Source organism: Aspergillus vadensis (genome assembly GCF_003184925.1).
Source record: "Aspergillus vadensis CBS 113365 unplaced genomic scaffold BO88scaffold_33, whole genome shotgun sequence".
NCBI lineage: Eukaryota > Fungi > Ascomycota > Eurotiomycetes > Eurotiales > Aspergillaceae > Aspergillus > Aspergillus vadensis.
Genome location: NW_020292071.1, coordinates 23,898 through 37,729, shown reverse-complemented (window position 1 = coordinate 37,729; position 13,832 = coordinate 23,898). Strand labels below are relative to the sequence as shown.

Below are 13,832 nucleotides of genomic sequence, written 5' to 3'. Positions count from 1 at the left end.
CTAGCATATGCATCATGAGGTCAGGGAATTACAATGCCTTGCATATCATTCTCTAATGCAGTCAAGGTTCCGAACAAACATCACCCCTGCTCTATCCTAGGTAGTTCGGAAATCCAATACCCGCTAGTTACTTGCATATAGTGGCACTGATTTTCAGAGTTATGATGTCAACTTCCCTCCCCTCCGTCCCTCCAGCTCAAGCAAGGCAAGCCCCCTCAGCGATCAATCGGATAACTTTGAGGCTCCCTTGTTCTGGACCAGGCCTATTGGTAACATAAGCATCCTCAGGCAATGACGGGGATGCAGACTATGCTTCCCCCCGATACACTAATGTGTGTGTATCAACAGGGTACACCCTCTCTTCCCCAAGCCATTTCTGCATGTGTCTTTCTAGAACATCTCCATTGCACCAAGTGTGTTCTGTCATGCGCATAGCCCAGTAGCTTGTATTACAACCAACAAGGATGTTTATGGCGATCGTTTCCATTCATAAAACGTCTTTGTCTGGGTAGTTTCGCTTTTATATCATCATTCGTCTTCCATGCCTGACTATGTCACAGCTATTAGCTTCCTGTCTGTGAATCTAATAGACTGCTAGCTAAGGTGACCAGGAAAACTAGAATGATCGAACACATTTCCGTATTACGCGTTTATCTACTGTGTCAAACGGCCTTGAAGGAAACAACTCCTCGCTTACTCTTCCAATGTGCACGTTGCTAACATCCCGAGAGCGTTCAATAAGGCAGCTACATGGATTGGTTTGCGTTTACCGGAGCAATGTAAGGTACAGAATGGCGACAATCAGGGGTTCTCTTCAGAAGCCCATAACCAATCTGCAGGATTTAATAAAACCTCGAAGTCCACACCTCCGAACAGTCCGAGGGCACCAAACAAATCAAAATCTCCTTCTAGACCCTCTACCCCTCCAGAATCCTCATCCAACTCCTCGTAAAGGTCCCAGCCCCCTACTTTCTGACCGTCACGGGTAAAAAAGATATCGACATCAGCCTTCGCGTCTGCAACCACCGATACTGGGGTGGTCATGGTGGGGAAGTGGAATGTCATCCCCAAACCAACTGTCTCTCCTACATTGAACTTGCTCGTGAAACCCTTCCCACCCCACGAGTCATTCACAAAGCGGCAACCATCATCAGAGAAGACCCCGAGGCTACCCCTTTCCCATCCTGGACATCTCCAGTTGGGGTATGGTTGTGCCACAAACCCAATAGAGAACCCGCTGGCCTCGGCAGACTGCCCTTGCGGGCCTACGCGGAGACCAAGCAGTCTTACTTCAAAGTAAATAGTTTTGCTTTTCTTTGTAAGCAATGGAGAATCCTTGATGGAGAAGTAGAGTGGCAAATCTGTAGTTAGAAGACAGTCGGCATTCCCATCTCTTGTGGACCCTTTCCAGTGCCCCTTATTGACAACGGAAAGCTTCCCACTGAACTTTGGTGACTCTGCAGGATTCAGATCGTATTCCTGAACAGATCTGTACAGGGCATCGGATGGCTTGAAGGGGATATTCAGGGGCAGCCTATCACAAAAGGCGTGGGCACGCTCTGCATCGTCGCAGGAGGCATTTCCTGTACTTGAGGAGAAGAACCCAGCGATCGGTGGCGGTGGAAGCGTTGCTGTATCGGGCACAGTCTCCTGCCAGTTGTGATAAAGGAGGGACTCTTGATTTCTAGTTCCAGTAGTTGCAGAAGCAGAATATGGCGGGGGTGAGGCAATAGGCATCGTATATTCAGACTGTGCTTTTTGAGACGTGGCTTCAGAGTGTTCCGCCATTTGCAACTCAAAAACAACTAGACCAATATAGACAGGAAGAATCACCCTTAACGATCGCGTTTGAGACTCATATATATTGAAACTGCTGAATCTATATCGTATGTTGGAGTGACAGCTGTTGATAAAGGATAGCAGGCTAAAGTAGGATGTCGCGCGGGTGGCTATGCTGAACCATGAGCTCACACTTTGCTGATTTCTTTTCAGAAAGCAAGCTTAAGCCAAGGAGCAGAATGGATGCACTGAAATTAGTGCTCACAAATTGCAGACAAGTACTGGCACAGTTTCACTTAAGCATGGAACATAGTTACATTATCTTTTTTAATAGTAATACTGTAAGTATATTCTAGCTGGCCATGCATAATTAACATCCAAACATTTCTGCTTATGTGATTGTTGGACCCTTTCCGTTATTAAATTAAGATAACCCCGTGGAGCCAGCCACATTGGGACTGCGGGGAGGGATTTGTTGTGGAAGAAGGGAGACGCACATTAGTATGTTGGGATCGATATGAAAGAAAAAGCGGTATGAGTAGGAAAAGTGAGGAGGAAATCGGTCCTGGATTTTTATGATTGATACCTAATTAGGATTGTTGTTTCAGATGCAGCCTTTTTATGTATAGTCCAGAAGAGGCATAGGCTCGACGATGCCCTACCCCCCACCGTGCCTGACTACAGCAACCAGCAGAGGTTTCAGTAGACTTAGTGGTAAGCTCGTTTAATTTCTGATTGCCTTGCGCCTAAGTGCACTTGCTTACTGCCCGCCCAGTGTCCAGTTGAATGTGCGACCGTCACCCTTCACTTGGTCTGGGATATGACTGCTTGATCGATGGCCCCTTGCCGACTTACCTGTTTGCTTGGCCTGCGCAATGATCTTCTTTCAAGTTCATGCACATGCTCATCTCTTTAATTCTTGACCTAGTCCCTGGTAGAGCTGCTCAGATGCATAAAGATGTGCTCTAGAGTGCTCGAGCGGTCCTGAATCTCATCCGACCGGATTGCTGGCTACTAATTAGTCACTGTTGTTACACAACACATACACTCACTATATACATGCGCTCGAATCTGCAGTCATCTTTTTTCGATCGAGGACAATTCTAGTTTTCCACCAACTATTTCTCGAGTCACAATCGGTCACTGGTGATGATAAACCTTCACGGTCAATGAGCATTGGCGTGAATCTCCCCGCGAAAGACACTATATTGCGGTCGAGATGGACAGCAATGAAAAAGGACATACTAGAAGACAGCGCAGGTCTTCTCTCTCACAGCAGCTACAACGGGTCTTCCATTTGGATAAGCATGTGAATGTAAGCGGTATTTTTTTTTTTTTTTTTTTTCCCTTGTTGTCATCGCCCCAGCGAGTTGTCTTCTACCTACCTTGACTATCTGCCCTGCTGGGGCAAGATGTGCCTCTTGTTAATACCACAAAGAAAGAAAGGCGCAGGCGATCGTCAGATTCGATAGAGGCTCGAACCATAAGGACCCCTAGGCAAGAGCGAGAGGGGATACAGCAGACAGACGAGGTTGGCTTAGGCGGCAGTACAAGTCGATCCGCATCATTATTAAGAACGCATGAAGATGTCGGTCCACGAATAGCCCAAGGTCCAGCCTTTCCGACTTTTGGTGACAATGAGCTCGTGAAGCCATCAGCACACTCTATCAGCCAGGGAACATTGCAACTGTCCGACTCGTCCTCCCTCATGGATATGCCTTCTGGCAAGCACGGGTCATTCAGCCCCGCTACTTCGATCAACAAGGCGACGGATAGGAATGAAAGAAGGGCTACAAGGCGCCTAGAAGCAGAAAGGTTGGAGCTTGAGAAGAGGTTTCTTGACCTCGAAAAGAGCGAGCAAGGCCATGGGACAACCCAACAGCAGAAAGAATCTAGGCGCCTTACCAAAAAACAACCTATAAGAAGCTCAAGTAGGGCATCGAGTCTGAGTGGGGATGAGTCTCGCCCATCACGCCGATTCTCTTCTCTCTTCTCAAGTTCGAGGCGAAGTTCCCGGTCACGCTCGAATTCCCTAAGCAGAAGTGACGGAGACTATCCAACTCAACTACCAGCTGATGCCGAAAGATCACAATCTGGACTGCACTCGGGATCGCACGCAGCTCAACCTCATATTGCTGTGAAGATGCCTAATCGCTTCGGCGCCGTGATATCCAAAGAGCTCTCCGTCAACAGCGCCCTGACTCCATACCAACCTGAGCCTGCGCCCAAGCGGGAGCTAATGCCGGCGAATCCTATCAGTACAGAATCCAAGACAAATGAGTCTACCAGGCCTGATTCTCGCATTATCGAAAACAATTTGTCACACGAACAAGGCCCTGTGCAAGACCACACCGTTGCCATCGACAGTAACGCGCATAGGGTAGCATCAAGAGCCCCTAGTCTTCCTGTCCCTACAGACCTGGACCGCTTGTCGTTCGCAGCAACCCTCAACCTTAAAAGTAGGGAGTCTGGCAACGTGAGGTTATCTGGACATCGTCGGTCATTGACGGTGTCTTCCCCGGAACTGCTGAATAAACGGGAAAGACACACTCGCGGTAGCTACAAAAGCACTCGGATAGCTCAGGTGGCAGCTGATGGTGGAAAGTCTTCGAGAATTTCGCTGTCGTCGACTAACTTACAAGCCAAGTCGTTGAGGGCTGCACCGAACAGAACTTCCACGGACCGCTATCTTCAGAGACAGTATAAGAGCTACGTTTCATCACCCCTTGCAGAGGCCTCAGCCGTGGACAGCAGATGCAATTTGTCTTCAAATGCTAGGGAGGCTTCAAACACAATGTCTTTGCAAGCTTCCATCGAAGATAAACCAATCCCTGTGGATTCTGTCAAGAAAACTTTAGATCCCAAGTATAAGCAGACACATCCACATGATACGAGGCGTCTATCCGGGAGAGACGGTGATAAAGGCGAAGGAGACCTTGCACAGCCTCACAGTATCGTTGAGAACCCGCAGGAGCGCTCTGTTGTTGGCTACACGTGGGCGAGTCAGCATCTCCAGTCACCTTTGAGCAAACGCATTCATACAAACCAAGATGGAGCCCATGCAGTGACATGCCGAGAGCCTGGAATTGAGAAGTCGGATTCTCGGACTCACAACACAAATGGCAGCCTAACTGATCTAGACGTCTACGAAGCGAAGCATGCAGGTCAGGACGAACACCCAGAATCTCAAGGTGCTCCACCGCGTTATAGAACTCAAGCTTGTCAAAATCTAGCTCAAAGCCTTCAGGATGCTCCTATAATGCAGCGACCTGAAGCCTGTCATGTGTCTCATGAGAGTAAGCTTACACAACGGAGAGGTTCCATTTCGTCAATATCCGCATCTTCTGAAGAGCCACGATCAGAAGATTACAACACTGCAGACGAAGCCTGCTCATCTATTTCGCTTCCTCAGCAGGATGGCATTGCCTCAGTCAGCTTTCCTCCCATTGATGACACTGTACCAAGGACATTGGACTATATTGACGACGATGTGTCGCTCAGTGTGGGATCTTCAACCTCCGAACTATGCAACACGCCGAAAGGGCGAATGAACGGACGCGTGGAGCAATTGAAAAATTTACAAACAGCCAGTCCGTTTAGAATGCTCTTTGTCATCTGCTGTCACTGCGGCCATTGGCACGATCTGCCATCGAAAATGCGTGCGAAACTCACTTCGCTGAGCACATCTCCAGTCACCAAAGAGCATAAGCTCTCCACTGACAAGGGCGAACCACGTGCTGTCCAAGAATGTATTAATTCAAAAATACGCAAAAATAGTTTGTCAGGACAGTGTATCGATTTATCAAGTACCATGTCTCCTGTCTCTGCTGCAAGGTCTCAATCTCCGACTACGGTGCAGTGCTGTTGGTGTAATCATCGCATGGATAGGTCATGTTGCCAGGCATGGACAACCATCATTCGCATGTGTGAAAGGCATCACTAGCAGTGTGCCAGAGGGATTGTCGTCTGTATGATTACCGGGAGTGATTGTGAAATCTACTGGAGCAGTGACCCTTGGGGTCGAAACATGCATTGCAGTTATGGTTGGCTCATTAGAACGCACTTTAGCTTTGCTGGGGGACATATTCCTGGATTCCGGACGGGTAAAAATTGAACCACGTTTGTAAATAAAAGAATGAAGAATGAAAAGGACAGAACTCGTCGCTGAGGACCTCGAAGAGATTGACAACCATAACTAGTATGACTTGTAGTTAACGGTTGCATAGATAAAGATAGAGCAGCTTGATAGATAAGTGGAATAGTGGATAAGCCAGGGGCGTGGCAGGTGCCGGAATGCCGATAGTTAGTACTACTACCACTACTAGTACTTTTAACCCCGAGCCCGCATGAACGGCGAATCGTGGGCAAGTCCTTTCTACCAAGGTACCACCCGCCGTAGTACTAGACTCCTCGCCTCCCTCCTTCTTTTACTCCTTTACCAATCAGCGGGCCATTAGATGGCTTGTTACTGGCGCCATGGTGCGTCAAAGGAACCTCTCAAATGCCTCCTCGACATCTTCTCTCCCCGAAAGTAATCAGGTATGTATAGCGGCGCTATCCCATCGTGTTGATCTTTCTCCGCCATCAGTGCGCCCGCTTCATAAAGCCCCTTCCAATTAGCGGCATCTAATACCATGTAGGAGCTCGAGAGCATGTATGACTATCTGGCCAAGGTCATTCTTCTTGGGCCGAGCGGGGCGGGAAAGTAAGTCCTAATACTGAAGATAATGATCCGTGACACCTCCCCAGGCTTCGTCGGTCACTGATATCTTCGCTATTGCAGGTCTTGCGTGTTACACCGATTTGTGAAGAGCGAATGTACAGTACTCTATCTTTGATTGGAATTCCATTACCCCATCTGAACCCTATACCAATCCCCCCATCCCCCCCCCCCCCCCCCGTTTCCCACGCTAATCTCGGAGTCGGACGTGTTCGCTAATATGACTTTTTCCCTTAGGGCGAGTGCTGTCATCTCAAACGATTGGGGTTGAATTCTCCTCGAAAATCGTCAAATTAGGCGCCGGGCCGCGACGAACACGGATCAAATTGCAGCTGTGGGATACCGCCGGAACGGAGAGGTTTCGATCTGTCTCCAGGTCGTATTACCGAGGAGCTGCAGGGGCCATTCTCATCTATGATATAACATCTCACGCGTCATTTGTCTCCCTTCCCACGTTCCTCATGGATGCACGTGCACTTGCTTCCCCCAATCTGAGCGTCCTACTGGCCGGTAATAAGTCAGATCTTGCCTCCGATTCCGTACCACCTTGCGATTCCCTTGATGACAATGCACGCCCACCTCCCACACCGTCTAGTACATCCAGCAAGTTGTCTTTTCCATTTGGATCGAGCGGCGGATCCGTTCGCTCAAATTATGATACCACAACGAGAATGACGGCCACGCATGCACCTCATGGTCGTGAGGTCAGTACCGAAGAGACTTCGCACTGGGCGGCTAAGTCCAACATTCCCGTTGCAGTCGAGATCTCAGCTCTCACGGGTGAGGGCGTAGAAGAGCTCTTCAACCGGCTGGCCCGGATAATTCTCACAAAGATCGAGTTGGGCGAAATTGACCCAGACGACCCCCAAAGCGGAATTCAATATGGTGACGGGGCTCTCTATGGCCATGGCACGAGCGATGGTTCCAGCATTCGAAGTCGCATGTCGCTCGACGACGGTGCTGTCCAATTACGTCACAGACATCCAAGAAAGAATACTACTAACAATTGGAAGACTGGCATGAGGGAATGGGAAGATGTGTTTCGCTTGAGCGATTCGCACCAGAGGAGAGGTCGCGGCTGCTGCTAGTATTCTTTGGCCCGAATCACCACTAATCAACAGCTTTGTTATTCGCGGTTTTCCTTTCATACTTCTTCCGATGATCACTCCCGACACTGGTCTCAACCTGCCACGATAGACTGAGCCCACCGCATCTTGACTTTGGCTTATAGAACGGCTGGTCGGTTGTCCAAGTTATGTCGTGGAAGCGCACTGCGTCATTTCTGTCGAAGGCTTTGACCTCTCGTAATTTGGGAGGTGACTGAAGGCCAGTAGGCTTGGTTCGTGCAGCATGATACCCCTATAGTCAAGCGATGTGACTACCATGTTCAATAAGCGAGTTCTTTGAGTTTGAATATGCATTCCAGAAGTTGATTGTTATCAACTGTTATTGCGGTGTGTGTTATCCAGCCAGTTATCCTCAAGAGCTTTGTTACGACTACTTCGGATGCACAGGCTTGTGATGGCCAAGTCATAGTCAGCACAAACTGAAACGGGAATACGGTTTCTTAAGATGACGAGAGATATGTTAAAAGATCATATTTTGTGGGACCGATCCAATTGCCTGAAGATGCCTCGGGGTTGACATTCTGTGACCCAAAAGACCTCGAACCTGGAAGCCAGTTGATAAGGAAGTAGAAAGCGTGAATGAGGAATGTCTGACGTCCAAAGCAACTGGTTGCAGTCTGTTATGTTGCTAATATGTCTGACGAATTCTATGAATCAACACCACAAATAAGCGTTTTGATGCCCTTTCCAGCTTTAACCTCTTCGAATGCTCGCTCGGCATCCTCGAACTTGACGACACCCGTGATCAGTTCCTTCACGTTCACCTTTCCACTACCTACTAAGGAGACTGCAAGCTTGTAGTCACCACTCCCATAACGGAAGCTACCCTTGACGTTCAATTCTTTGGTGCAAGCCGCCATTATTGGGAAGGTAATTTCGCTTCTGCCCATACCGCCCTGGACATATGTTCCCCCAGCACGCAGAACGTGAATGCCTGTATGAACCGAGGGCTCGGCTCCTGAGGCGTCAATGGCAACATCTGCACCCGGGCCTAGATCATTTTCGGCTATTAACCGTTGAGCGTTCTCCAACGCCGCGGTTTTAGCTGGCTCAAACGTGGCAGTTGCGGCGTACTTCTTGGCAAACTCTAGCCTACCCTTCTGAATATCAACAGCGATAACCTTGGACGCACCGTAAGCCTTGGCCACAGCACAGCAAAGCAGTCCAACCGGGCCAGCACCGAAGACTACCACTGATTGACCCGGGTTTATCTCAGCCTGTTTGACGATATGGACGGCAACACTAAGGGGCTCCATAACTGCACCCTCCTGTAGGGTGATGCTTTCAGGAAGCTTATAGCAAAAGTCCTCGGGCAGGACGTAATACTTGGCCAAGGTACCGTCATATGGAGGTGTCGCTGCGAAAGCCATTTTCACGCAAAGATTATATTTTCCCGCCTTGCATGGTTCGCAGCGGCGACATGGGATTCCTGGCTCCATCGCAACGCAGTCTCCTACCTTTAGACTGGTAACGGCAGAGCCAACCTTGCTGACAACACCGGAAGATTCATGTCCCAGGACCATAGGATCCTTAACAACAAATTGGCCAATGGAGCCATGTTCCCAATAATGAACCTTGAGGATGAAAATATCCGACATGTCAGCTAGGCAGCCATTCGATTCTTTCGGCGATACGCACATCACTACCACATATACCAGTGTACCTGACGTTCACCAGTACGTCATGAGGATCTTTGATCTCTGGGATTGGCCGGTCTTCGAATTTGACGCGGTGAATTCCCTCAAGAACGAAGGAAAGATTCTGGTAGTGGTTGAGGTCATTAGCGATCATTTGAATTGTGCCACCTCGAGTTCATGGTGGGTGGGTATAATGAATTTCTAGTGCACATACCTGAGCGCTGGTGTTCTGGGTACTCATGATGGGCGGAAAGACAGAGGCACACGGAGAAAGCCAGCTCACTAGAGATGTTGTAGGAGGTAAAGCTCTTGAGCTGGAGTATGGCTAGAAAAACGAATATCGTCACTGAACTTTCAGCTTTCAAAATTTACGCTTTCTTTCCTTATTTATCCTTTTCCCCTCGGCCTTTTCTTAATTTCCGAATATGTCGCCCTAGGGATTTTGTTGCTTCTCGATCCATCTTGGGTAGCTTGGTAGGAGGCATCGACGTAAGTACTAAGGTATGGGGTAGAGGAGGCGGGGTGGAAAGCCCTTCATTGGTCCAGAATTAACCGGCGCAGCGCCAATTTACCCGGAGAAGGCAGCTGACCGGCTATATTGATTAGTAAGTATTTGGTAGTTGTTAACTAGTTAACCTAGCCAAATATACTACTACTCTTGAATGCTCGGGTGTAGATTGATTAGCAAACTATTAAATTTCTACCACGGGCTGGTCAATGGACCGGCTTACTTGGTCCATGATCGTCCAATGACTGAGGAAAATGCGTATACTCAGTACTACTACACTCCGGTGATCATGGTTGGCACAATCTAACGGGCTGACGTGTAGTAGATTGACTTACGACTAGTACGAAGTGGTACTGGGCATTCACATGAAGGACTGCGTGTAGGTAATCCTATTGGTATGTTGTGAAGTGAGTATGGCCTATTACAACTAGATGGCAACTCAATACATCATTCGGATAGCTTAATAAAAAGGTGCCTTGTATACGGAGTAGTAGAGAGTGCCTTGGCTGGTAAACTATCTGATTAGGAACTAGATGAGCTACCGCAGCGCAGCCTTAACCGCTTTAAGCTTAGTCCAACTTAGCTAGCAATCATTCCATCCTCCATCTGTTCTACCATCCATCCAACAATCCGGATACTCATGTTCCTTCGTCTACCATTACCGTCGGCCCGCCTCTCCCTCAGTTCTCATAGTTTGCGCCTGGCTTGACCGCGGATTCGTCTGTTTACCACGCGATGGTTTCACCTTAGAAAATTACTGTCTTACCAAGGGTCCGTCTTCCATGCTGACTTTCGCCGGTTATTCCCATCATGATTAGAGCCGATTCTTACCTTCGTTCGCGGGGCGCCATGCGCGCTCTTCTCCCAAGGGCTGGGTGTTACTTCAGCCATCCGCTACGCCTAGGGTCTCAGAGGAGGGGCTTGCAATGGTCCGTTCCCCATCGCGCCGATGAGAAACCCCAGTCCTTCAAGCATCAATTATACGAAAGTACACAGCAACGCCTCAAACGTGAGCGTGCTGAACAGGAACGATATTCACAGTTCCAGTCCCAATCCCAGGGCAGTCGCAACGCGGCGTTGATGTTCGGTATGTCCAGTGCCCGAGACCCGCTCCATGAACATCTCTGGAGCTCTCGAAACCTTGATTGCTGATGTCATTGTGCTAGCATTGGCCTTTTTCTGCACTGGGGCTTACTATCTGGGCTCTTTGAAACCTGCTGAGCTTCCCACATCGTCAACAAGTCCTGTTTATGATATACAGTCACCGCGACATAACGTTTCTCCCTCAAATTTACAGGCTGCTTGGGCGGACTTCGTTGAGATTTTAGGGAAAGACAATGTTTCCACACAAAACGCCGACTTGGATATGCATGCGGGGTCCGACTGGTCTTCCTACGCCCTGAAAGAGGGAGAAAGACCGTTCCTCATCCTCTACCCATCTACTACGGAGGAGGTTTCTCGGATCATGAAGGTTTGCCATCAACGGTTAATTCCAGTAACCCCCTACTCAGGCGGTACCAGCTTGGAGGGCCATTTTGCGCCCACGCGGGGAGGTGTATGCATTGATTTCCGTCGTATGGATCGTATTCTGGGTCTCCATAAGCAGGATCTAGACGTCGTGGTCCAGCCTGCCGTTGGCTGGGAGGAGCTGAATGAACATATCGCTCAGGATGGTCTTTTCTTTCCCCCGGATCCGGGCCCTGGTGCTATGATCGGTGGCATGATTGGCACGGGCTGTTCGGGAACCAACGCCTACAGGTATGGCACTATGCGTGACTGGGTGCTTTCATTGACGGTAGTGCTTGCCGACGGGACTATCATTAAAACCAGGCAACGTCCACGGAAGTCGAGCGCTGGTTACGATCTTACAAGACTCTTTATTGGGAGTGAAGGCACCCTCGGTCTGGTGACCGAGGCTACGTTGAAGCTGACGGTCAAACCTAAGAGCCAGAATGTCGCAGTCGCCAGTTTCTCTACAATACAGAATGCAGCAGAGTGTGTGACTCGCGTGGTGGAAGAAGGCATCCCAGTAGCTGGAGTTGAGATCCTGGATGACGTGCAGATGAAATGCATCAACGAAAGCCAGTCCACCAGCCGACACTGGAAGGAAGCGCCTACCATATTCTTCAAGTTTGCGGGTACTCCTGTTGGCGTCAAGGAGCAAATAAACATGGTGCAGAAGATTGTTTCTTCTACTGCGGGTCGGTCCTTCGAGTTTGCCCGAGGTGAGAGCGAAATGCAAGAACTCTGGAGCGCCCGGAAACAAGCACTTTGGAGCGTTATGTCTATGAGGCGAGGTCCTGAAGACCACGTTTGGACGACTGATGTAGCAGTCCCTATAAGCAAATTACCCGAAATCATCGAGGCCACCAAACAAGACATGACTGAAAGTGGGTTGTTGGCGGGAATGTGCGGTCATGTCGGAGATGGCAACTTTCATGGTATGGATACCTGCTCTTTAATACCCTGAAGCCATTTGAACTGAGTCTCTAACGTGCGGCAGCGATCATCCTCTTCAATAAAGACGAGAAAGCAACAGCCGAGGCTGTGGTTCATCGGATGGTAAAGCGGGCTGTTGAACTAGAAGGTACAGTCACTGGCGAGCACGGAGTTGGTCTCGTCAAGCGGGATTACCTGCAACATGAACTAGGGGAGTCTACAGTGGATGCTATGCGCCGGGTGAGTAGCCATACATCCATGTTCCGCCATAACACATGAAACTCGTCGTACTAATGCAGGCGGTTCACGCCCCGTAGCTCAAATTAGCTTACGACCCCCTTTGCTTGCTCAACTGCGATAAAGTTGTGCGGGTAGAGCCACCGGCGCCAGGTGAAGTTAAGGAATGGTAAGCACCCAGGTCAATCTTTTGATAAGCCAATATCTACTTGGTTCCAGATAGATACGCATATAGCATGGTAGTGGACAGATAAATTTTCCATCTTGGCCTCGGTACTATCATCTATTGCCTTCTGCGACCTTCGCTAAGAAGAGAGAGCGTGCAAAAGAGAAAGAGAGGGGTTGGGGGACGGTTGCTTTCTGGTCTAAATTAACTCATGTGGATATTGGTCCTCCATGTAGCCTGCTTTTGTACCTTTGCGATGGTCAGTATAGGTACTCTCTTGTCACGTTGCTTTATTGTTGCCTCCTCATAGTATGATACGCGCGGTACAAATCGGATTGTTACAAAGCGACCCGTTCACAGCTTACTTGTAGCATGTATCGCTCCATTGAGTGTCAAGTTAGTGCAACCAAGTAGATACTGCCTTGTCTCCGGGCATACAAGACAGTAGTATTTCGAAGCCCTATGCTGAAGGAAAGGGAAAGTGCAAGTGTAGATCGTTGGTCTGTCCCGGACGGGAATCTGACGAGTCGGTCTAGACGTAATTAGTACTACTTAGTATAATCCTACATGATCACGTACGTTAACTACTAGTTAGTTGAACTCTCATCTCTATACACCGTATTCCCTTCTAATGATCTAGCTCAACTTTAGATAATCACTATACTGCTCTAAGCTCATCTCATCACTATTATCACTATTAACCTAGCTAAGTTACCATTATGATCATCTCATGATTAGCTTATTATCCGGGGACATGCAAAAGTTTTAATGTAAGCCCGTCGTTCGGAAGAGCCGGCAAGTCAAGTTGTAGAACGCCTCCGCAATCCGCATGCGTCGCGCCGACTTCACCGCCGCCTTCCCAGATTTAGAATTCCCTCCACTATTTACCTCACTACTACCACTACTACTGCGAACTACTACCACCATCACGTCTCCTAGCCTCCTCCTCCTCCTCCTCCCTCCTTCCTTTTCCTTCGCCCATCTCTCTCTCTCTCTCTCTCTCTCTCTCTCTCTCTCTCTCTCTCTCTCTCTCTCTCTTTCCCCGCTTCCCTCCCCCTCAATACCTCCTACTCTTCTTCATCTTACACTTGAAACTTACAACCCCTCCAACCCACGGGTACTTGTTGCAGTTCCTTTTATCTCCTCTTACTCCCTTCCCTTTTTCGACGGAGATGCCTGATATCGGCACCGATCACCATTGCTTTGCCTCTTAAGACTT

The 13,832-nt window shown here is 48.9% G+C and overlaps 5 protein-coding genes across 5 annotated transcripts; 3 read left to right on the top strand and 2 right to left on the bottom strand.

Annotated features, from left to right (window-relative positions):
* Positions 1-705: 705 nt before the first annotated feature.
* BO88DRAFT_408697 (uncharacterized protein) lies at positions 706-2,095 on the bottom strand. The gene has a single exon (XM_025707773.1). The coding sequence runs from the start codon at positions 1,786-1,788 to the stop codon at positions 802-804; it is 987 nt and encodes a 328-aa protein (XP_025557828.1). The 5' UTR covers positions 1,789-2,095; the 3' UTR covers positions 706-801.
* Positions 2,096-2,998: 903 nt separating this feature from the next.
* On the top strand, positions 2,999-5,722 carry BO88DRAFT_429874 (uncharacterized protein; the record flags this gene model as incomplete). The annotated part of the gene is made up of 2 exons (XM_025709191.1): positions 2,999-3,094; positions 3,218-5,722. 2 exons carry the CDS (start codon positions 2,999-3,001, stop codon positions 5,720-5,722), a joined length of 2,601 nt encoding a protein of 866 aa, XP_025557827.1.
* Positions 5,723-6,255: 533 nt separating this feature from the next.
* BO88DRAFT_474936 (putative Ras family GTPase (Rab4b)) lies at positions 6,256-7,960 on the top strand (the record flags this gene model as incomplete). Its single annotated transcript, XM_025711851.1, has 4 exons — positions 6,256-6,318; positions 6,420-6,484; positions 6,563-6,597; positions 6,737-7,960. The coding sequence occupies 4 exons, from the start codon at positions 6,256-6,258 to the stop codon at positions 7,585-7,587; spliced, it is 1,014 nt and encodes a 337-aa protein (XP_025557826.1). The 3' UTR covers positions 7,588-7,960.
* On the bottom strand, positions 7,960-9,744 carry BO88DRAFT_397962 (NAD(P)-dependent alcohol dehydrogenase). The gene is made up of 3 exons (XM_025705305.1): positions 9,478-9,744; positions 9,265-9,387; positions 7,960-9,200 (listed from the first exon to the last, which is right to left on the bottom strand). The coding sequence occupies exons 1-3, from the start codon at positions 9,502-9,504 to the stop codon at positions 8,274-8,276; spliced, it is 1,077 nt and encodes a 358-aa protein (XP_025557825.1). The 5' UTR covers positions 9,505-9,744; the 3' UTR covers positions 7,960-8,273.
* Positions 9,745-10,379: 635 nt separating this feature from the next.
* Positions 10,380-13,041, top strand: BO88DRAFT_375076 (FAD-binding oxidoreductase). The gene is made up of 4 exons (XM_025704324.1): positions 10,380-10,858; positions 10,938-12,212; positions 12,275-12,450; positions 12,528-13,041. Exons 1-4 carry the CDS (start codon positions 10,582-10,584, stop codon positions 12,618-12,620), a joined length of 1,821 nt encoding a protein of 606 aa, XP_025557824.1. The 5' UTR covers positions 10,380-10,581; the 3' UTR covers positions 12,621-13,041.
* Positions 13,042-13,832: the final 791 nt, after the last annotated feature.